This window comes from Emydura macquarii, unplaced genomic scaffold (genome assembly GCF_026122565.2).
Source record: "Emydura macquarii macquarii isolate MOO-44397 ecotype Brisbane River unplaced genomic scaffold, CSIRO-AGI_Emac_v2 contig_1253, whole genome shotgun sequence".
Classification (NCBI taxonomy): Eukaryota; Metazoa; Chordata; order Testudines; family Chelidae; genus Emydura; species Emydura macquarii.
The window spans coordinates 76,430,502-76,455,352 of record NW_027131390.1 but is presented as its reverse complement, the minus strand read 5'-3'; the positions used below and the strand labels follow the sequence as shown (position 1 = coordinate 76,455,352).

The 24,851-nt window shown below is 40.4% G+C and overlaps 1 protein-coding gene across 1 annotated transcript in view; it reads left to right on the top strand.

The window, feature by feature from the left end:
- Positions 1–22,448, top strand: part of LOC137154171 (collagen alpha-1(XXVIII) chain-like) — a 60,647-nt gene extending 38,199 nt beyond the window's left edge. Inside the window, exons 21-37 of the mRNA XM_067549871.1 lie at positions 790–861; positions 2,306–2,374; positions 7,171–7,239; positions 9,263–9,331; positions 10,522–10,590; positions 12,537–12,605; positions 14,002–14,070; positions 15,025–15,093; positions 15,976–16,056; positions 17,062–17,097; positions 17,532–17,568; positions 17,796–18,353; positions 18,885–19,111; positions 19,939–20,029; positions 20,119–20,223; positions 21,537–21,725; positions 22,224–22,448. Of these exons, the coding sequence (XP_067405972.1) occupies positions 790–861; positions 2,306–2,374; positions 7,171–7,239; positions 9,263–9,331; positions 10,522–10,590; positions 12,537–12,605; positions 14,002–14,070; positions 15,025–15,093; positions 15,976–16,056; positions 17,062–17,097; positions 17,532–17,568; positions 17,796–18,353; positions 18,885–19,111; positions 19,939–20,029; positions 20,119–20,223; positions 21,537–21,725; positions 22,224–22,231 (1,887 nt within the window). The 3' untranslated portion in view covers positions 22,232–22,448. The remainder of the gene's footprint in view (positions 1–789; positions 862–2,305; positions 2,375–7,170; positions 7,240–9,262; positions 9,332–10,521; positions 10,591–12,536; positions 12,606–14,001; positions 14,071–15,024; positions 15,094–15,975; positions 16,057–17,061; positions 17,098–17,531; positions 17,569–17,795; positions 18,354–18,884; positions 19,112–19,938; positions 20,030–20,118; positions 20,224–21,536; positions 21,726–22,223) is intronic.
- Positions 22,449–24,851: the final 2,403 nt, after the last annotated feature.

The following is a 24,851-nucleotide window of genomic DNA, read 5'->3' as shown; positions in this document are numbered from 1 at the left end:
TTTTCTTGATCATGGTTTTATACCAGTGTAGCACCATTGACATTCATGAAGCTACACCTGATTTACACAAATGTAACTAGAGGAGATTTAGGCCTATTGACTTCAATTGAAGTTGAATTAATTGACTTCCCATTGAAGTTAATGGAAATTGTTCATGTGCAGCAGCTACAGAATAAGGCCCCGGCTTAGTTCAGGGGAGCTTAGTTCAGAGGGAGCAAAACAAACAAACAGTTTGCCCGGGTTCCCCTTTTTGAGAGGGCCTTCAAGCCAAGTATGTTGTGACCCAACATGTGGAGTCGCAGTGCCGCTCAGGTTTGGCCCAGCAACCCCTCCATCACGACAGAGCGGCAGCTGGGCCAAATTTGAGTGAGTGGCTTCACAACCTATTGTGTGAGGTCACAACAACTAACTGAAATTTGGCTCCACCATCCCTCTGTCAGAATGGAGGGGTCACTGGGCCAAACTGAGTGGTGCTGCAATCCCGAATGCCTGGTCACAGCACCTGAAGCAGGGAACCATGCCCAGCCCTGTGGAACAGAAGTGCCAGGACCCCCACCTGTAGGGTGAGTGCAGGGTGGGCTTGCTCTCTGACCCACACCCCAACCCTTGCCTCCCTTCAGTGGTAGTTATTTTGGAAGGTGGAGGGTACGGGGGCTCAGTTTCAGATTTTGCTCTGGGCCCCAAAAAGACCTGTGTGGCCCTGGTTTGACTAATGTTTACAAGAGATTTCAAATGACTTTTTGCTAACCATATTGATAAATGTAGAACAATGTTTTTTCATTTGTGTAGGGTGATCAAGGTCAGAGAGGTGTACGTGGATTATCGGGACCTACAGGAGTACCTGGACCTGCCGGTGCTAAAGTACTCTTAGTTTTGTACTGTTTATACAGTTTGATAACTGAGGTCTCCAGTCAAAGAGCTAACGCCGGATACGATGGGGCTAAAAGGCCATTGCTCCCCACTTTTTAAACATGGGAATCCATGCCGCCTAGTTTTGAGACCTTGAACTCAGTCAGGCTCAATGGGGGTGGGGAGGGGCAGGGGGCCTAGATCCCTTCCTTGGCCCCGACTAAGCTGTGAGGTGCAATGCCAGAGCTCCTTCCCTGCCGGCATGACAGAAAAGCAGTCAGGCTAAATCTGAGTGGGTTACTTGTGACCCCATGCATCAGGCTGCAGTACCCTGCACTCTCACATTTGACCCAAATCATGACGGAGGGGTGGCTATTATGACAGAGGGGCAGCCAGGCCAAATTTGAGAGAGTGGCATAGTAACCTGGCACATGGGGTTGCAAAGCCATTCAAATTTAGTCCATTCTGGTTGCTTCCCCACCCCCCACTTCTGCAGTCTTTCTTGACCTGGCTTGTAATATGCACCAAAAAACCTGCAATCCATGAGCTCTCTCCTGCAAGAGATATCAATGACCACAAAAATAAACACTCAGCAGTTAATGCAAAACTCACTTCTTCAACTAAGGATTTGCTCAATAAGTTCTTTACATATGTAAACATAACATACCCACTCACATACACACAAACAAACATTTTTATAAACCTTTAAACTAATCCCACTGGTTTTTTTTATAATCTGGGAAAGAAGAGGAGACTTATTTCTATGTTTAAATATTTGGGAAGTACATGGATAACACAGTGATGAGGTTGTCTTAGTCTGGATAGATACATATGGAACTGACAGGGTTTGTTATACCTCTCATTTACACTGATTGCATGTTAATGTAATATCGACTTTAAGTTACTCCTGATTTACCCCAGTGAGAATGAGAAGAGAATCAAGCCTATCTGTAGCAATTTCATGTCTCTCTCCTCCAGCATTCTATGAATTCTTCTGGTGTTCACAAACACATAAAAGGAGGAAAAATTGAAAAGGAGTAAACTATAGAGAAATAAACACCAATGAAATTTAAGTCATGTATTTTGCGGTGGAAATTTTGTATTTTAAGATGAGAAAAGTGGCTGAATCTCTTAGTGTTCAGTTTATTCCAATAGTAAAGCCCAAGAATCTTCCTACTGACTTCAATGTACTTTGGACCAAGCCTGTAGTACATTAGTATAAGGTTCTTCTAACCTTAAATATTGTACACTGAATTAGAAAAAAGAAAGAATCCCATTTTCCACTGAAAAATCAGTACTATGCTGGTAACAAGTATAATCGCACTAGTTAGAACTTATCCATGATCACTTGCAATTTGTTTAATAGAACATTAAAACATCCTTCAAGAAATGTTACCCAGGAGGTGCTCAGACCAACCTCTCATAAAAATCCATTCTACTCTTTCATTTGCTGTAGGGTGAACCTGGTGGGCCAGGACGCCTTGGAATGCCAGGCCTTCCTGGTCGAGCTATCCCAGGACCAAAGGTAACATCTGCACTCCAAGCTGCCTAATGTTTATGATCATCAACATATGGAATATATTAAAACATGCATTGAACTGTATGGTGAGCTTAAATAATTTCATGCATGTTATTGCAAATTAAAATATTGCAGGAGTATTGTGGTACTTTGAATTTTCTCTTATGAGAGTGAAACTTGTATCCAGGCCAGATTTGCTAGTGGCCCAGAGAAACTCTTAGACTATGCAACTAAAAAGATGATACCTATAAAGAGAGGCCTACTTTTCTTAGGAAGTGTAAATGCCAATTTTTCCTTATGAGGTCACCCATACCTGCTCTTTTCCCCTGGGCAGAGTTATGGATTGTCTCTAGTCCAGTTATTATAGAGCCATGGTGTCAACTACAGGTCTGTTTGATCTGTGTGCACGCCCTACTTGGCATATTCAGATTTTACAGGCTCTACGTTTTCATTTTAAAAGAAAAAAATAAGCTTCTAGCCCTCATGGTTGTGAAAATAACTTTCCAGATGTGAACTGAGCATAAACCAAAGCAGTTGTGTCTTCCTGAGTCTGTGGGTAGCCTGAAATAATAGCTTTGAGAGGTGTGAATTCTCCCACCCACAATCACCTCCTTGGTGTGTGAACTCAAAACCTAATGATGACACTTCATACGTTAAGAGCAGCTTTTTCAATTCTGCTCATTTTAGCAGATGGAATAAGAAAGGAAGTGGGTGTGAAATCCCTATGTGGTAAAAATTAGAAGTTATTTCACAGAGATGAAAATGTAGAAGACATACAAAGAAAAGGAAAGAAACCGAGACAGGATGATGAGGAAAGAAGAGAAACAAAGTGCAGAAACAATGGTGACTTTAAAGATTAGCATATTTTCCTACTGAGTGATGCTGAATACAACAATAAGGCTTTGACCCATTTTAATCAATGATAACTTAAAGTTTAGGTTGGGATTTCTAAACAACTCTAATGGGGATAGGTGCCCAAAACCAAATAAAATTCAATGGCAGTGGAGTACCTAGCTCCCTTTGAAAATCCCAGACTGTGGTATTGAATAAAGACCACATTGTACCTTTGTTCTTTGTGTAATCCTCCCATTAACACCAGTGGGAAACCATCTGCCAATTGAGGATAGTATCTATTCCTAACATTATACTCTGGTCCATGGACCATAATTAAAAAAATGGAATTTGCCCTCTCACTGGAATGAATTTGACATCTCTGCTACAATGTGTGTGAAGCTGTCAATTAGGTACAAGGAATTAAACATAGGATGACACTTATGCCTGTGAAGAATCCTTAGTGGGGTTACATGGTCCTGTACTAACATCTCCATGAGAGTCTATCTGGTTGAAGATACCGCCATACCAGACAAGGATCTGGAGGGAGAGTAACCCCTCTTGAGTAAGAAAAGCCATCTGCCACACAGACACAGACACAGACACAGTGATTGAGGGGTGAGCCCCTGTCCTCTGGTATCAGAGGAAAGAATTTCCTTATAGCTATCCTACAGCAGCAAAGAGAGGTAGAAGAGCTCCCTACCCTGCCAGGTGTACTTTTGCTTTTTAACCTTGCTAGCCTAGACAATTTCTCTTCTCCCTCCACTAGGTGCAGACAGCAGTTACTTCAGCCCTAGTGCTAACATAGCTGCTTTGGGCTGCATGTCTCCAGTGAGGAAAAGAGGATAAAAATATAGGACAGGGAGTCGAAGTACCTGGGAGGATGGAGGCTTACTTAAACACACTCTCCTCCCATAGAGCAACTCCACAATTCCCTGGTGTAGACCTGTGGACAGGAGAGAGGGAGAGGACAGGTGCTTTCATTTTGGCCTTCTTCCTGCATAGGTTAACCCACTATATGACCAGCATATTTGATCCTCTAGGGCAGTAGCTTTCAACCTTTCCAGACTATTGAAGGAATCTGATTTGTTTTGCATACCCCAAGTTTCACCTCAGTGAAAAACTACTTAGTTACAAAATCAGACATAAAAATACAAAAGTGGCACAGCACACTGTTACGGAAAACATGCTTACTTTCTCATTTTTACCATATAATTATAAAATAAGTCAATCGGAATATAAATATTATACTGACATTTCAGCATATAGAGCAGTGCAGGTCAGATCAGGCTTTGCCTGTTACTGTAATGAGAGTAGATGGTACTACCAGTGGCTCATCAAACCCACTGCCTTGTGGGTAGCCCAGGAGGGCAAAAGTCTAAGGGAGCAACTCCTGACAGAAAAGTCCCACTGCTTTGTGGGTGAATTCAGGAGAATGTAAGGCTATGAGAGTCAACTCAGACAAAAAATCCAGAGTGGAGCCCCTAAGGCGGTCCAGTACTAACATTTTAGTATCTTTCCGGCAACTCCTGCAGTGGATCAGGTACCAGATGTATTGGTTCTTCCTCTCCTCTGTACTTTATTGGTGATGCCGAAAGGGGGGCCCTGGTGCATGGGCAACTCAGGACCTCCATATTATCTGCCCAGGCTTGTGCCCTGGAGAGGTACTCTAGCTTCACCTTGAACATCAACACAACATGGGAGGCAGCAGTCATCGGTTTTAAGCCCTTACTCAATTGGTGTAGAGTTATTGGCATCTGGAAAAAGGATCTAAAGGATGCCCAAAATTGCATTTCAAGGATGTGTGCAAGTGAGACCTCAAAGAAATGGACATGGATATGGATAACTGGGAAGCTTACACCCAGGGCCACAATCTTTGGAAGCAAGAACTCAATGAAGGTCTCCCAAAGCCATAAGAGGAAGTAGTCCAGCTTAGCAGAGGAGAAAAGAGCCCCCGGAAGACAGAGCTCCAAAGGTTGAAACACCACCTTTAAATATGACAAATGTAGCGGAGATTGTTTCTCTCAGAGTGGGTCTCTTCAGCAACAGTTGCCATAAAACCAGGGGTGCATACCCATTGACTCTCGAGACTGAAGTATGCCTACTAGACAGAGCAGTTATAAATAAGTCATTCTCTGTATGAAATTTTAGTTTGGACTGATTTCACTAGTGCTTTTTATGTAGCCTGTTGGAAAAGTAGGCAAATATCTAGATAAGTTGATGTTCCCCCTGGAAGACCGCTACATACTCCCAGGGTCATGTGTACCACTGGTTGAGCACCACTGCTTTAGGGTCAAGAAAGTTGCATAGACTCATCTGGATAGAGCTTTTTGATGTCTGACTTTGAGCTGAAAGTCATGAAAAGAGGTGCATTTTTTTTCACGCTGGATTCCCGTTAAAGCTGTAGGCCAGGTTTTCAAAAGTAACTAATGATTTTGGATGCTTCACTTGTATGATGCTGTAAGCCGGTGGTACTGTCCGGCCTGGGCGTTGCGGCCCTTCCTTGGGCCCAGACCCCAAGGAAGGCCACAGTGTTCTTTTACAAGGGGAACGTTCTAGTGCCTGTGCACGAGTCTTAGCCCCAGCCCTCAGGCAGGGCGGGGCAGATAAGCAGTCTGTAGCCTCCAACCCCCAGGCAGGGTGAGACAGGTAAGCAGTCTACGGTCTCCAACCCTCAGGCAGGGTGAGACAGGTAAGCAGTGGATCCGCTGTCTGTAGCGGCAGGGGAGAGCACTTCCTCCCGGGGCGGTTAGGGAAGGGCGGAGGAGGATGCAGGCCCACCTAGCTTCACTGCGTCCCAGCCCAGGGCCCAATCAGTGGCACAGCGGTTGCCACTGAATCAGCAGGGCTCCAGCCACAACATGCTGATTGGGGCTAGCCCCTGATTCAGCCGCTGTCTAGCTGGCTGTCCCTGGGCCACTTCCTCACCCTGGTCCCCAGGTACCTGAGGGTCCTCCATGCCCTCAGAGTCGCTGGGGTACTCGGCACGCTCACCAGTCCCGCCTCGTCAATCGGCAGCAAGTCGGGGAGCTCTTCTGCAGAGGGCAGCTCCTCCAGGTCCCGGCCGGCCTCGGGAGGCTCATTCCAGTGTCTGGGGCTCGGTGGCCCAGTCCAGTACTGGGGGCTTGGTAGCCCGGTCTAGTCACTGGGGCCCAGAGGCCCTATCCAGTCCCTGGGGCCTGGCAAGTCAAGCAGTTTCAGGGGCTTCTACTCTGGGAGGCGGTTGCTCAGGGTAGCAGCCCAGCTAGGGTCAGGCCTAAGGTGTAGCCGGCAGGACGGCACATCTGCCTCTGGCAGCAGCCTTTTTTCTACTGAGCTGCGTGGCCTTCCTTTTATACTTCCTGTTCCTGCGGAAGCTCCGCCCCTCTATTGCTGGGCAGATTGGTCTGATGGGCCTGGTACTGTCCGGCCTGGACGTTGCGGCCCTTCCTTGGGCCCAGGCTCCGAGGAAGGCCACAGCGCCTTCCTACAGATGCCAAACTCAAGACATCTTAAAAGGGCCTGACTTTTAGAGGGCGGGTGCTCAGCACTTTCTGAAAATCACTTTCAACTGTTTCACGTAGGACACCCCAAAAATCAAGGTACCCAAAATCACTAGTCATTTCAGCAGATCTTGGTCATAAACATTTATACAGTCTATAATCTCTCAAGGAGCTGGGAACTTGTCTTCAGACTTGTCTGTAAAGCACCTGGTATACTGTTGGTGCTTTAAAAATAATAGTGTATTTTTAAAATAATTCTTCTCCATGTGCAGAGGGTCATATGCCTTCTACCTAATAAGTGAAAAGAGAGGGGAAAACGCAAACATCAAAATATTTTTCACTCTCTCACTGCTTTGTTATATTGTTTTCTTATTGTTAAAAACTTCATTTCTAAAATTTTGCAGCTATTGCACTTGCTATATATTTAATACAACATATATTGAAGTATTCAATTTAATTAAACCAGGATATATATTTTCTTAATTGTAGGGTGACATTGGGTTACCTGGTCCTGCTGGCCCAGTCGGAGAACCAGGCATTGGGATTCCTGGTGCAAAGGTAAACCCCAAACTGGTAGCAAAATTACCACATAAGTAGAACAGCTGGTAACCTAGAACAGCAAATGCCCTATAACTGTCAGTGTGGATGGCTGCAGTAGATTTGCAGAACCATTTAAAACCATCTTTAACATCATCATTTTTATAAATAACCATTTGAAAACTTGAAACCAAAATCTCTAGCATTGAATGTTTTTATTCCTCCAAGCCACTGCAGCGTTTATTCAAGATATTTGTGTTAGGCAGGCTCAAAATATTTAATTAAATGTTGGTAAAAATTTTGCAAACAGAAAATCAAACAAAGTAATTTTATTAACTCTTATTATTCATGTGTTTCTATCTATCTCTATGGTCCCCATTACTGTACTCTGAGCAACTACTAAGTATTTTAAATAGTTTAAAACAAAAGACATTCTGCCATCTTTACAGCCAGTAGGAGAAATGGCTTAAGTAGTTTCAAGGGTATTGTGTGTATGTTTTTCTGCATGTATGTGTGGGTGGGTGTGTTGTGTTATGAATGTGAATAACTAATCAAGGGAGAGCTAAGTTTAAAAATCAGTTTTGTTATGAGTTCTGAAAATGATTGTCTGTCCTCATTCTTCTCAAGACAGAGTGTGAGTTCCATAATCTAGGGCCTGCTTGGGTGAAAGTTCTGTCTTTGACACTTACAAGCCTCCACAGGTTGATGGACAGTTTAATTGTTCCATAGCTTTTGTGAGAGGTCATGGCCACAGAGGGAGACAACCTCTCAGCTAGATAGGGTCAATTTCATAGAGACCTTGAGCTGTTTTCTGTGTTCATTGGGAAGCAAGCGCAGACAGCAGAGCACCTGGATGATCACAAAAATGTATGTGCCATGCACATAGGTTGCTGCATTTTCTCCCTGTTGCAGTTTTTTCAGGAGGTGACTTCATTCCTAAGTATGAGTTGCAGTAGGATCACCGGCATGGCCAAGTCAGAGTCCAATAGTTACCAAAAGGACCCCAGAGCAGACGCCCTTGAAAGTGAGAGATGATATAGGGGAGGCAAATTGTTACAAGCATATCCCCCTTCCTGTCTGCATCCCCTCAGTCTTGCCTAGCTTCATCTTTAATCAGCTGCTCTTCATTCAGGCGCTATTTTGGCTAGACATCCAGAAAGCTGAGCAGTGGTGCTGTTTACATTTGATGTTAAGGAGACATAAAGTTGGGTGTTTTTCTTATTCCTCTTTTTTCAGTTTTTGTTGACTTGGTGCCTCTGACAGTCCCTTGAGGACAGCCAGTCAGAGACAGCTGTTGCCCATGTCACAGTAACAAGAGAGTGAAAAACATTTTAAAATATAAGAAAATGTGATTTTGAAACCACAAAAACTAACTGGGAACTCAGGAGCAGAAGTAATGCCTGAAACTACTTTTAAAACATTTTTCTAAACTGACCCGATTTCAAGTTGATTGTTTCCCTTTAGATCCTCTATTTTATCTGCAGAACAGGTACAACATATGCAGTGGCAGTGCTAACTTCCTCCCACTGCTCTGCTGCCATTTGACAACCTCCACTGCAGGTACTATCCCATGCAGTTGGAGGGTAATTCAGTCTCCATGCCTCTCTGCTGACACTGTCAACAAGGGTGCCAATTATGGGGCCAATCCTGGGAGTTGCTGCATGCCCTTAACTCCTACAGGGGCATGAAATGGTGCTTTTTGAGATGTGGGTATTCGGAATTGGACTGAAGCCATCAACTCATTATACATAAGCCACCAAATTGTAACAATATATGGTAATTACAGAGCCCTTCGACAAGATTTGAACTGGCATCCTAGAAATGAAAAGCCCTGTAAATCCTCAGAGCCTTTCAGTCCCCTAAATTTAGCCCATTATTAAATTATCAGCTATAACAGCCATCGATAAACAGCAACATACAAATAAAATCAAGCCATTTACAGTATTTGTTTTCCAAATCTGGTGGAGGAGTTTCATTTTGGTGTAAACCTACCTGACAGCAATTGTATAAGCATGCACTTGAACCATTTTTCTGCTGTTATCAGGGTGACCGTGGTCATCCAGGACCACCTGGACCATTTGGGCCAAAGGGAGATGGTTATCCAGGCCCACCTGTAAGTAGACAATATTTGACATGCTGGTTGTGAACAAATAGGCATAACCAGAGGAAATTAGCCTCCATGGCTGTTGGGCCACAGAAAGTTTATGGATTTCCTAGGCTCATTTGCCATGGAGGCTCATCATAATGTTGAAAGTGAAAGGGAAGTTTTTCCTCAGGGAAGAATGAGATTCCAACTCCTTCTGAGGTGCAAAGCCTCTCATTCATTTTGATTACAATCTTCAAGAGATTACAAGTGGGACATTTCTAATGCCATCACTAATGTTTCAAGCAGTATCCCTAATCTCCTAATGCAGGAGCTGGTTCTTCCCTTTTGACCATTTAGTTAGTCAACCAGGAAAAATATGTAGAGCTAACTGTGGTATTATGCTACAGTTCTGAAAAGCAGTGCTTTTTAGGCACCACACAACCCTTAAAGAGCAAGTAATGCGCACATTCCTCTGCTGTTGGCCATTTTTGCTGACCTATGTGGTGAGTAGGGGACAAAGAAATGGCCCCACCTCCTTCTCACCCCTCTCAGCCACCTTTCTCAGGCTAGGGCTGACAAATGTTCCCCAGCCCTTATGAAGAGAGTTCAAAGAGAAGAGGCTCCTTGTATGCTCTTCTTTGCTTGTGTGTTCATGAGTCAGGCATAATCTGACCCTTAACCGCTTGCATACCTGCAGCGTGCAGCAACACACCCTTCAGGAACTGTTGGTTACATGATTGAAGTGCCAACATTCCAGAGTGTAGTGAACATTTATTGTGAATAGAGCCCAAAGTATCTAATGATGATGACTCAGTGCTGATCTGCGCTAAATTCTCCAATATTTGTAATATTTAAGAATTAAAGAAGTTGACAAGTGCCAAAATGTTGTTCAAGTGAAATTAGTAAATGTCAAAATACAAATTATTTGTCATGTTTTTGATGCATTTGTGAAATATGATGGTGGGATCCCTTGCATCTGGCTCATGGTATCAGGGAAACCTATGTCTCCAAACATGCATACAGTTCCCATTGAATTCAGTGGGTGTTTTCCTGCAGTTAGAATTGAATCCATTATTTACAAAGAAAGAGTGTCCCATGAAAACACAACCCATATATTTCTAGTTATGAGACATATCAGTTTTCCAGTATTTTCTACATCTAGTTGATGTAGCCTCAGGTTAGATTAATAGTCTGTTTGTGCATGCCTTCCATTTTAGGGACTTCCAGGTCTTCCAGGAGCTCCTGGTGAACAAGGCCCCGAAGGATTTGGATTACCGGGACCTAAGGTACAGGTCATTAAACTCAAGTAAAAAGTAAATTCTCCTTTGCATAGATATTATTTCCTTCAGATGGGTTATATTCAAAGTGCAGTCAGGTCTTTTTAATCCAGGTTTGGTTTATTCATTAGTATCTAAAATATAAGCCCTTACAGAGATTTCTAGTGTGTGGGGAGAAGGTGTGCTTTTTTCACAGCATATATTCCTCTGTATTTTTCAAAAATGTATCAGTTGGTAACAGAGACCAAACACACTCAGTATTCAAGGCAGTTGTAGCCTAAGGACTTTTCATTTTCTCCTACAAGGACACTTACAACCTGTTTAGAATAGAAATAATAATAATAATTTGCCTAATGAAAATCTCAGGCAGCTTCCATGGGAGATACCAGTAACTGCTAATGAATATCCCATGGTCACATCACCAGAGGGCAATGAAGGGCTATGGACAATGTGCACAAATGGAAGTAGCTCAGAGAAATCTACAAAATGTAGGCAGAGTCCAAATTCTGCTCCAGTTGAAATCAGTGGCAAAACTCCCATTGATTCCAATGGGAGCCTGATATATAATTAACAAATACGTGTAACATTTGTATATGCTTTGGAGATGGTGCAGTATCACCAAAAATGTAATTGTCCTTTAATGTCCTTTCACCTTAGTACATTTATTATAGGCTGTGTTTCATTCTTTCTTTCCAACTTTGCTTTGGAACTCAGTTATTCCTGTCTGAATTTGATGCCAATTAAGTGATTAAAAATCAACGTTTAGCCTGTATAGGTCTTTCCGACGACAAGTGAATGTACAGAGCATAATGGGATCTGACTTCACTTTTCTATGAAGGTCACCTAGACGTACTGACAATTGATAAAGTAAATAAAAAGGAGCTGGCAAGCTGATTTGAATTATACAACTACTATGATGGGCTTTCTATAGTTGTTTTATCACATTTTATATCTCTTGACATATTTTATAAGCAAATAAAACTCCCTCTGAACGTGACCGTAATCCTGGCTGTCCTATGCCCCTGAGGGGTAGAGTCACACCACACCAAATAATAACTAGACACCAAACAGTAACTAAATAACATGCAGTCCAATTTAACTCCCATTAGAGTCAAAGGAAAGACTCCCATTGGCTCAGTGGGAGCTGGATCAAACCCTGGTTACTATATAATAAGAGTACTGAAATTATAGCGTAGCTATGGCAAAGGCCACTTGCACCAGCTAAGGAGCTAGTCTTTTGTTCTTCAATCAAATTGGACAACATGCCAGTATTCATCCCTAGTTTAATATATTTTCTTCGACCCACTCTGCCTTGCTCTTTAATTAGACTTTTTCAGACATATGCTTTGGTGTTTAACTAATTCCCCTATTTCCTTTCGTTCCCCTTCGAGCAGTGCAGACAATGAAAATAGTAAAAACAAGTGAAACTCTGGTATTCACTCAGGGCAGATGTAGCTTCCCAATTCAATAGGTGCACTGTACTAAACTTACTATAAATATGGTGGGAAGCCCAAAATCATAAGCCGGTGTCTTCAGCCCCTCAGGATGGACCCAACTCCCCACTCTGGGCATTGTGATCTGGCACACAGGGTCAAAGTGTCATTCTGGGGCAACCACCCAAACCTGAGTGGCGCCAAATCACAATGCCCACAGTGGGCAGCCAGGCCCAGTCCTTCAGGACAGAAAACGTTGCTGTGCAGTGTGGGTTCACTCTCTAAACCCCCTAGGCTCTCCACTCCCAGGCCTCCCCCCACACTGGCGGGAGAAGTGTATGTTTGTCTAGGTCCAGTGAAAATGACAGTGCTTCATGATGTGTCAATATAAATATCTATCAATGGAGTATTAAAAAAATCAGTGTTTTTGCATCCTTGGTTTCATGATTTCTGTGGGTGCAATTGAACCCATAAAGCAATGCCTGAATTCAGTAGGTGGTTTTCACAAGTATCAATTTTCAGGGTGATCCAGGTGTGAGAGGACCAGTTGGTCTCCCCGGTCCACCAGGAGAAGGACTTCCAGGACAAAAAGTAAGTCAATTAAACAGTTACATCTCACTCCATCAGCTATTTTCTAAAAAAAGAAACATAATGTTTAATATAAAAATATAATACATATATTTGTACACACACACACACACACACATTGCAGTACTTTCTGTCTTCATGCTACTCTAAAAACAACTAGTCCTATGAGTAAAATAGAAGGAGAAGTCAGTATCACCATTTTGCAGATTGGAAAACAGAGATCAAGCCCTAGTTAAGTGACTCACCCAGGCCAACTGCTACTTTGTCTCTTATTACACACAGAAACAAAGAAATTTGTTAATTTAGGGATTGAGATCTGTCAAAGAAGTATCACTTCTTCCAAGTTTACTATGGGGAAGATCCTGCCTCCCTACAATCCCCAGCCATGAAACCCTTGAATGTAACAGAACTGCTTACACAAGGCAGGATGCAGGGAGCCTGCAAACTGGTTTTGTATTGCCTGAACATTGCAGAACAATGCTCCCAGAGGTTCAATCCACATTAGCATGGTGGATAGGGTCTTTGCCAATGGATCTATGACTACACTGATACAGTGATCACATGGTACACAGTTATAGGGATGGGTATGTCTGTCGCAGAAGCTAATGCAGCTTAGAGGCTGCAGTAGCTACCACAGAGCAGCCACAGCCTATACACTGGATACAGCATCAGGCCAGTAAATGGGATCCATTGTATGGTTTGACCCTTACAAATGATGAAAACAAAAGTTACGTGCATAGAGATCAATTCATCACAGGAGTAACAAGTACATTTTGTTTTTCAAATTCTGTTGAATAACATTTGTTTATTTTCTAATCTCGACCAATAAATACAGTGGGAATTATTGAAGAGCTATATTTATATAAAATGAATGAATAGTAAAATGTGTTGGTTGCAGTTATCTTCATATGAATAATAGAGAAAATGCATGATTTTCTTTAGAATTCCATTAAAAATTACAAGTTTTTATAAATAGGCCATATAATTAGTGCATGTGTCTTGAGGTATTTTAAAATGAATTTAGTGCCGGTGGAAGATGCTATATTGGAAATTATAGTTCTTTATCCACAATGCAGTCTTCTTCCCACTTCTCCACCAATGTGCCTCATCCTCTCACTGGAGGGTTCACCTCTAGGGATGAGAGTGATTCACTATCAATGCCCTGTCAGTTCTTGGTGTTTCCTCTAACACCTGAACTGTTTTTCAACCATTAGTTAGCTGATAAAACCTGAAAAACAAATATCTCCTTATTGTGTCTTTGATTAATCCTGGGCACGGTACTTCTAGGAGGACATCACATGTTATAGAGGAATGACATGAAATTGTGTGACGGTATAAGAATTTGTCATGTGTGTTTTATTAGATACTGTATCTAACGTGTGGGGTTTTCTCCATTTAGGGAAATGTAGGACGGCAAGGGTCCCCAGGCCCCCTGGGACCTCCAGGTGAAGGTATTCAGGGAACTAAGGTATAAAGACTCATTGACTTCAATGCTCATATGTAGATCAGGGAAGAACCTGACCATCACAATATAAAGGAATTGAGAAACAGATTGCCTGTTATTGCGTGGTGTTTTGTTTGCCTATTTTTTCTTCTCTTAAATACTCTGGCTGGCTAAGGGGCTGAAGGTGAAGACTGAAAAAAGTAACATAAGCAACAACAGTGACTGTCCTCTTCCTCACTGCTAGATTAACAGCAAGGCCAAGGGGAGCCTCCAAGATGGAGAGGTTCTAGTCTCAAAGAGAGTTAGCCTTGTTAAGTGGGCACCAAAAAACCAGGCCATCTTTCCCTTTTCCCTTTCTGTCGATCCCTGTGATGCACATTTGTGCAGAGCTTGGAGTAGTTCTGTAAATGGTCAGGTCGGAAGGAGGAGGCGCAGCACTGAGTCTAGATGTCATGCTCTTCTTCTCTTGTAATTGGTACTTTTACTCTATGAAAGAATGCATAAAAGGAGACTGATTACTCAGACCAAAGGGATGGGAGAGATAAATGAGGGTGGAGAGACACAGAGAATATAGGAAGGAAAACAGAAAAAGCCAATTTTATTTAAAAATATTAAAGAAAGAAATATCTGGCCAACTTGTACAGCCCTTATTCACCCTAGTGAGAACTTGCTCCTGGGAGAAGTCCCGTTCACTTTAATTTATCTACTTACACAAATAGGTGCTCATTAGGGCAAATAAGGGATTCACAATCTGGCCCTTCTACGAGTTGGATAAAGAAGAAAGCTAAAAATATTCTTGATGGGAAGCAAGGAGAGCATATGCCAAAATATATCTGCATAAAGAAATCTACATGACCTGTGATATCATCTAGTATATTCATTAAAAGGTAGCTTAAAACAATTTTGTTGTGAACAGTTAACATTAATACCTGAGGAACGGTCACCGAGTGTTAATATTTCTGACTGAAATATCATTAGGGTGAGCAAGGAATTCAAGGAATGCCAGGACCGCGGGGCCCTCCTGGGGAAGGACTACTTGGACCAAAGGTACAGTATATAAATGAACGATAACGTCTGGTGCTCAGGTCTCCGCTTGAAGTCAGCATACTGGAGTCAACTCCTGCTACTGGAGTTACTGATATTCTGTGGAGAGAGACTAAGAGATGAGAATTTGTAAGGCAATTATGTAACAGAGAATAGAGTTAGAGCTGAGGAAAATAAACAGTACTCCAGATGTCCTATTTTACCTTCTCATACTGTAGTCTGCTTAGGTGCAGTGGTACGCAGAATTTTTAAATCAAGTTTTTACTAATGAGGCAGCAGATTGTTCTGTTTGCCACCTAGCTCAGTGGAGCCAGCCTCGTGGAGCTTCTACTCTGTTTGATACGGTGTGTCCTCTTTTCATCATTGAACACGCCTTTTACAAAGTGAGCCGATGAGCAATTCATGGTAGAAAGCCAACATTTCAAATCCAGTATTTTCTTACCCCATGGATATTAATTTAATGGCATCTTACCCGAGACAGAGTGCAAGAAAGTAATTAAAAGCTTTATCTGAGTGCGGTACAGTTTAAAGGTACTGTTGTAAATAGTTCTGGGCTTGATCCTGCAAGGTGCAGAACACCTTATGTAAAGTATTGAATGATTCCTGCTGAGTCAGTGAGATTTGGGAACTTCCAGCCCTTCACAGGATCAGGCCTTCAGTTTAATATTTTATAAAGTACCTTTCACAATATTACAGTTTAAATATATTTTGAAATATGATACTTGGAACCTATTACAATAGAAAGGAACAAAACTTGGGTAGAATAGTTTTTAGTCCTTTCCACCAGCTGCACAGGTTTTGAACAATAACAGCTAGATATACAATGAAAAGTTTAATTGAAAGATGTGACTTACAGCTATTGTCTAACTAATGCATCATTCCAAGGGTGATCGCGGTGCTGCAGGTGAAAGGGGAAAAAAAGGAGAAAAAGGCAACTTGGGTGATCCTGGTTTGTCTGGAGAACCTGTGAGTTCCTACTATTTATCAATGAGTTTGTTGTAAACACATTTTAAACGCTCTAAGTATATGACTGTGTAAAGTGTTTTCATCCTATTTCATTGCAAATAATATGAAATGTTTATAAGACAAATCATATTCATGCAAGGATTTTAAGGACAGAATTCCTTATAAAATAGATATTCCCATGCTCAGTGAGAATCCAGATGTCAAAATAGATGCAGCTTCTTCCTTAGAGAAGTGAAAGTCAATCAACACATCTTAAAGATACACAGTCACATAGTTCTGTACTAAAGTCAATTTTAAATGTCCATCAACTCTCTCCACAAAGAAAAATGAACAAGCAGGGGCACGTTTGTTTGTGGAAATGAACATGGATTATGGTGAGAGACCCCAATAATCATCACAGCAAGGAGTCCAGAGAGAGATGGGAAAAGCCTGACCACCAACTCTTACTCTGCTATTTGCTTCTTGTTTAGTGGGCATTGTTTGTGAGTTTTTTTGTTTTTTTAATAAAACTGCCTCAGCCCTTAGCCCTGGTATTGAGCCTATCATTGTCTACTTGTAAACACAAAGGGGAATTATGGCAAACCTAGGGTTCATGCAGCTACTCCTGCAATAGCAGGGTAGGAGACAGACTGTTTTGAGAACAGGAACTTGTAGTGCATGGCAAGTAGAAAGTTATTTGTATGAGTTCTCCCTTCCCTGGATAGATAGTAACTCACAGCCATGCAGCTGGTGATTTGGGGTCTTCTGGTCTCCATGACATTCTGATCATTCTTCTGACTAGACTCTGACTACAGATGCAGTCTCACAGGGGTTGAACTTCTCAGAAGGCTGTAGATATTTTGTGTTGGACTGAGCCCTAATATTTTAACTGTACACTTTAACAGAAAAGAGAGAGTTCTTACTGGCTAAATATTATGTAATTAAAAGGCTGATAAAATAGTGGCTCGAATTACAACAATGGTTGCTAATTAATGGCTAATAGCTAAATTGTGCTCATCATTGCAGGGCAGAACTGGACCCAAGGGAGTGCAAGGCCTAACAGTAAGTAAGTTGTAAATTCCATTTAATGCTAGATACAAATAAATGCAAGATGTTATGTGTTAATGCGTCACATTAGAATAATTATTGGGAATGTTTCCTGACTGAGTTTTAAATTGAGAGAAAAACTTAAGTGGTCACATAACTGGCTATACTATCCACATTTAAGAAACAATACAAAAGGTGCCTGACAAAGTACAACTGGCTTCAATGGGACTTAAAATACTCACGTCAAAGTTTTGCTGAATTAAGGCCCTAATGCAGTTCAGGCTCAGCAGATGCATAACTAAACTCACAGCATGAAAGATTATGGCATTTTGGCTCAGAACAAATACCTGAAATTAAATATGATTGGCAAGGACAATATTATAGGCCATCTGAGAGAGTACAATTGTCAGATAATGTGCATTTGTTATTTCTATTATTTTCTTACCTAGAGAGAAGATATAATTAAATTAATTAAAGAGATATGTGGTAAGTGTTCAATCAATCTTGTATTTCAGATTCTGTTTATTAATTTACTTTTACCTTGTCTTCTCCTTCTACCATGAGTACAGAATAAAGTTATCATTGCATAGTCAGTGTATGCTAATATATTAAGCCCTACGCAGGGTATAATGGAAGTGATATCCAACAACAAGACTAAGCATAATAATAAAATCAGAACTAATCATTATCTGATTTTTATTCTTCCTCTACAGGCTGTGGTATTAAATGTAAGGAAATACCTATGGAGCTTGTATTTGTGATTGACAGCTCTGAAAGTGTGGGACCAGAAAATTTTGAGATAATTAAAGACTTTGTCACTGCTTTAGTAGATAGAGTAACTGTAGGGAGAAATGCTACCAGAATTGGTCTTGTACTCTACAGTTTAGAAGTTCGGCTAGAATTTGGACTTCAAAAGTACTCAACCCAACAAGACGTGAAACAAGCAATTAGAAAAATGCTGTACATGGGGGAAGGTACCTACACAGGAACTGCTATCCGCAAAGCAACACAGGAAGGATTTTTTGGTGCTCGAACTGGTGTGCGAAAAGTAGCTATAGTATTAACAGATGGCCAGGCAGATAAGAGAGAAGCTGTTAAACTGGATATCGCTGTCCGAGAGGCCCACGCAACCAACATTGAAATGTATGCAATAGGAATTGTAAACACTTCAGATCCAACACAGGTTGAATTCTTACGAGAACTAAATCTAATCGCATCAGATCCTGACAGAGAACATATGTATCTCATTGATGATTTTAATACCCTTCCAGGTGAGTGCATTTTGTTTTAATTCTGTTAAATATTTGTAAACTAATCCAGAGCCTGCTAAACTTGTCAAATGGAAAGATTGGCTTGTTTTTCTTTGTGTGTAAACTTCCAGAGATCTTGGCCTAAATTTTGATCTATGCTAAGTGCATCTTGGGGATGCATCTGGCCCACTGAGCCAGATCCTGTTTCCTTATTCACTTCCATGGAATTATTTACATGACAAAGGAAAGCAGGATTTGGCCTACTACTAGGTAATGACAAATGATGAGATATTTTAAGAGATTCAGAGGCTTGAATAAGCACTGTTGGCTGAATTTACAGACAACAGATCTTGTTTTGTGCCATAATGTGCCATACACATTGGAATGCAAAAAATGGAGGTCTTAGAGAACTGAAAGATTTATGGTAAATAGTCCAGATGAATTGTCTGTATTATTAATTATTATTATTATTATTTATTTTGGTGTATAAATAATCTTATTTCCTGGTTGAGTCTCTGTTTCCATAAATAACACTGTTCTCTTTTCTTTAAGCTTTGGAGTCCAAATTAGTAAACCAGTTTTGTGAAGACGAACATGGTGCCTTAATATATAATCGTATTGGAAATGGTGCAACCATAAGTGGACCATCTATCCATTCATTGTCTTCCAGTTCTTCACATTACTTACTTCACAGCAACAACGTCAATGGACAGTCAGTTTCATCAGACAGCCGTGGAACATCTATGAGAGAAAGCAAGCTTTCTCAACCATTAGTTCCGGTATTAAAATTAATCATTTATTTTAATAACCAACTGGCTTGTATGTACATCCTTGGCTGCTAATGGATGCAGTATATCAGATTTTTTTTTCTTCTAGTTCTCCCTACTGGTTGAGCTAGTGGAGTTACTCCTTTACCTCACTGGGGATTCTTAAAGCTTTATGTTGTGAATGAGAGTTCTGATGTAGCATGCTGGCAGTTAGCTAACAATATCCATGAAGAGAAAAGGATTATTATAATCATGTTTAATACAATAACATTTGTACTGTAATATTAAAGCATGAGATATTGAAATGGCAGTTATACTCTGAAAAGTAACTCTAAAAAGTGGCATCTCTACTCAATGATTACATTTTTTCTGATTACAAAAAGAGTTTTGAACAGCCAAAACCACAAACCTGTCTTGGGATGAGAATCAAACTGTATTCTTACAGCTCATGCAAGATCAACAGAAACAAATATTCCCCACCATAACTTAGTTAATAATTCTCTGGCAGAATATAATACAGTTCACTCTCACATACTACTACAAACTTAGCTTACCAGAGTAAACAATAACTTATTTTTGTCAGAAAAATAAGCAGATTTAACTTTGAATTTGCATAGGGAGCTAATCGGTACACTAAAATGGTGCAATTTTTCATCATGCTTGGTACCCTAACAACACTTTAAGAAACAGCACTGATGGTTTCTAAGTAGAATCCTATCTAGTCCTGGGCTCAAAAATCATAGTGACTTGTGGATTCTTTAGGAGCCCACCTCTTTTTAGGAGGTTATGGTTAACCTGTAAACATTTTAAAATTAAAGAAAATTAAACATTTGTTTCAGACCAAAGAATCATCTGTGGTAGTTTCTGAAGACTATGAAGAGGAGCCTGAGGAAGACAGGCAGCTATCCTTGCCCTCAGTGAGCACAAGAGGTATTTTCACTATCATCTTGCACCTTACTATTTCACCTCCTAATTCTTCTAGGCCAGACAAAAATCAATTATTTTTTTCTCACCTGCAGTAATGGTATCATCACTGCCATCATCATCATCATCATCATCGCCAGACAAAATGCTGTCACCATCTCTTTCATCAGCTTCCTCTGTGTTGTTTACACCCAGACCAGGTTATACATCATACCCAACTTTTAAGTTTGATTACTTGAACATTAACCTCTAATAAAGATCCTAAATCAGAGTTACTTTTTCAGGGCTAGCCAATTTCCTAGCTTTGGTAATACTATGATGGGGAGGAGGGGCCATTTTAGGATTTTAGAGTGGTCTCAGTCCCATTGCTTCTCCAGTATCTTCAACCAACATGACCTGCCTCCCCCAACTACCAAGTCCTGGTGCTTGCCTCTTCCTGGGAACAGAAACAACAGAGGCCAGGGTCAGAAAGAACCTGAGGGGAAGTCTGCACTAGCAGGTGTGAGTCCCAGTACGAAGGAGACTAGCTCTCATTAAGCTAGCATGCTAAAAATAGAATGTAGCTATGCCGGCATGAGCTGTGGGACCTGAGTTACATGCCCATCAGAGATCCAAAGTCAGTAGTCCCCAAACTTATCCAGTCCACCCTACTCCCCAAGGAGCCAGAGCTCCAGCCAGGGCCACGGTTGGGAGCTGCAGCCAGGAGTGGGGCTGGGAGCTGGGGGTCAAGGCGGGAGTTGGGAGCTGGCCCAGGTCCTGCCATGCCCCCCCGAACATTCCTCCACACCCTAGGCACACACTTTAGGGACCACTGCCCTAGGCACATTCTCAGGGCATCTAGCCTGATGCAGCTACATTCTTTTATCTTTGATTTATTCTGCTTATCACCTCTTCTGTTATGTGCAGTACTTGATTACCACCTATTGCCATTAGAAGTGAAGCATGCACATCTTAGAAAAAACACTGAATACAATTTCTGTTTCTTATAACTATTCTAATGCTAGGGCTCCAATACCACAGTGGTGGATGCAGTAACAGAACTCAGATGGATTATGTATTGTAGATGATAGATAACATAAAGGCTTTAGAACCAGAAACTCTCCCACCTACTACCTTGTGAAATACAAGAATGCTGTATATACGCCCTAGTTCTTTAGCCTACCAATCTTTTCTCCCTCTTAGTTGCTGGTAAGACTGACTGCTGACAATTAGCTTCCAAAATTATCAGATTGTTTCCATACTTTTTATTAAATAGTCTGTGTGGATAATAATTTTATAGCACGACCTTTCTAAATATAATTATTATGATTTGTGAAGTTGCTTGTGCCATTCACTCACAGGAACACTATTAGATTAACTAGTAAGGCCCACATTTAATTAGGCTTCCAAATTTCAACTGAAATTTAAATTGCTCTATCACATTAGTAGCAATAAAACAGTTTAAACGGCACAAACATTGAGATGTAAGTTATTTTCACATGCTGAGCACTGTTTTTATGCTTTGTTTTTTAAGAAAGTATCCTGGATCCACGATGTAAATTGAGATTAGATCAAGGGTCATGTCGTGTGTATATAATAAAATGGTACTATGATAAGCAAGCCAATGCCTGTGCTCAGTTTTGGTATGGCGGTTGTGATGGAAATGCTAATCGCTTTGACGCTGAAGATGACTGTAAAAAAGCCTGTGTATCTGATTCTGGAGGTAAGACTATATATTTTTATTAAGAACTAGTATTTTATGTGGTTCCCTAGTTAGTTATCTAGTATCCCATATTACATACAAAAAATGTTAAAGAATGTTATTAACATAAAGTCGAACATTCAAAAGGTAAAAAATGCCTAAATTAAGGCTGCTTGTTCAACCTTACTCCATTGTGTGCTCCATTGTGCCTAAGCAATATGATACAGGCTTTAATTACATGACAACATTACTATTTTTTTCCTACAGGAACATATTCAGTAGTTCATAGAGCTTTCTGAGGCAAGGATTACCTTTTCATTACAGATCTGTACAGCATGTAGCACAATGGGATGCTGATCCTTGTTTGGGATCCCTAAGTGCTACTGTTAAACAAATAATAAAATAATAAAAGTAGGCAATTTTAAATTGTATCTATGATTTGGTTTAAGTAATATATTTTAATTTTTGTATAAATCTTTGAACAATACAATTATGTTCTCTCTTTCCCCTCTGTTACAGAAGTCTAAAGTTTTATGTGAATTCTGGAACAAAGAAGACTCCCTTTATTAAGTAAACACTGAAAGTTTTACACAAGTGCTGATTTTACACTTTTAAAATATTTTGATATAATACTTAAATAGAACTCTGTACATCAATTTACAAATTTGAAAGCAAATACTACTCAGGGGTTATCATCATCTATATCTGTCAACTTGCTGTCTACCAATATTAGAGCTTCAAAGAGAAGGACAAATAGTAAAGAGGAAGTGGCATAGAGGATTCTTGGGTTATTTTCCCAGCTTTATCAATTAACAGTTCTGTGATCTTGGGAAAGTCACATACGTCCTTTGTGTTTCAATCCACCCATTTGTAAAATGGAGCAATAATACAGTCTCCTTACTTACAGGGAGGGTCTGAGGCATAAATACTTTATGTTTACAAAGTACTTTAAGATCACTATGAAAGTCACTGTATACACTTAAAGTATTATATTTGTAACTATACAAATACACAGTACTTCTGATGTAAAGACTTTCTTTAGTTTCCATTGGCTAGTAAGATACATGATGAATCTTTTTAAGAATGTCTACAAACATATGTGATTGATTATAACAGTAATTGGCATTGCTAAAATAGATCGCTTTAGTCCTAAAGTAGTTCTTTAATTTTTAAGGTATTATTTTTCTGAAAGCAGTGTTTGATTTTTAAATGCATTTTAATATTCTAACCTCAACATTTTTAAAAACTCATTTAACTTATGTTCAGAAGATCAGCTGTAGCATAGGCCCAACAATAACAAATCATTCTGCATTCCTGTTTAAGTCACTGCCAATGTGCTTTGCTGCATTTATGTGTTTCTGCATAAATGTATATGATGTATTTTTAATCAAATTCTATGCTACAAAGCTTGTTTGCAATAAAATTATTTTGTTTTTACTGCCAGCAGAGATCATTGTTAAGAGCAGCTTTGCAGAACTAAAGAGCTGTCTTGCTATGATATTGAACAATCACACAGTTTCCAGTTAACACTTACAGTTGTACATGTTCCTGCTGTAGTCACTGGGCGTACTGCCACTGACTTTAACAGGATTGAACTTTCTAGGTTATGCTCTGCACTCATATACATTCTGCTAATCACTGCATATCTGGGGTTTTATGTAAATATCTGCAACAGTAAGTCCAAAATATCAACAACATTTACTGCATATATGAGGTAAGACTTCACCCTTATGGCATATGTTGCATTTTACCCTTTACTTGTTATTGTATGCTTTGAGATCATAAAGAAATCAATTTTATATATTGAAATAATACAGTCATTAAACTAACAGAAATGAATGCAAATATTTCAAAGTGGTCATTTTAATGAGTTGCTGGTGTCATTGTTTATTCCAGTTTCCAAAGGTAACGGTTCTATTTGACAGCTCCACATCATACCTCATCTTAAAGTAGACATAACAAGCTTTCAAATAATGTATGATGTGCATGTGTGTAGAGAGGGTACATTAAAATGATCAAATCAATGATGTCTGTTGCGCACGCACTCTCTCTCTCAGTTCTGACCTCAGCACCCCCGGCAGCAGCCAAGAGCTGCAATTGCAGGACAATCCCGCTTAGCCCTGGGCTGCAGCATGCTCAGTATTGACAGTTTTTTTGTCTGTGAAATTCTAACTGCTCTCTTCTGAGCAAGTGCAAACTACTATTTTTCAAAGCCTTCCAAAGTTTAGCATGGGCAAAACATCATATTCACTAGCCTCATTCTCGGAAATGACCCAATTGTTTTGGCTGAAGTTTTCCAAAAAGATTCAGCCTGAATCAGACACCCAGTATGCAGTCCGAATGGTTAACGTTTGGCAGTTATAGGCAACTGAAAGTCCAAAATTGGGACGTATTAGGTAACCTTAATATTAGGAGGTGCTACCTGCCCTGCCTATAATATTCCAAAACTTTAACCTTAATCTCATCTCATTTTTCACTAACCCACAGCATCAGCTGAAATCGCTGGTCTCTAAACAGAAGATTAACACCAGTGAGAAATACTATTAATCTATAGCAAGAAAGAAAATTATAGACTCAGTTGTATCTGAAAGGAACATTTCTGAATAAGGGATGAGAGCATCTCACATAGACATATTGCCTCTCAGAGCTCCAGAGTTCACAGGGAGAGCATGCTCTCTGCTAGCAAGTGCTGAGGAAGTCAGGGTCACAGTCCCAATTTACTAACAGTCGCAGGAGCACTAGGAAGGAACCATCTCTACACTTCTGCAATTGTCCCTGACCATTTCTATAACACTCCACCCCTTGCACACTCACACAGCTGTCAAGCATAATGTAGCCCTAAATTATTTCGACTGAAAAAGAATAGTATTTATTGAAAATGTTCCATGCAACGCTAATTTAATGTTCAGCAAGTATCAGTCTACAAATATACTGCTGCCTTTTTTGTAACAAGTTCTTTGAGATAAAGAAGTGTTTTTGGTTATGACCTGTATGGTTTTCTTTTATAACTCAAAGAAAGAACAATTTTATAAAGGAAGGCATATGGGAAATTTCAATCCATTATGTTTCTTTGATGGGTTCCACACACTATATGGGACTAAATTAATCCATGGTGTAACTACAGTGAAATTAATGGAGTTTTATACC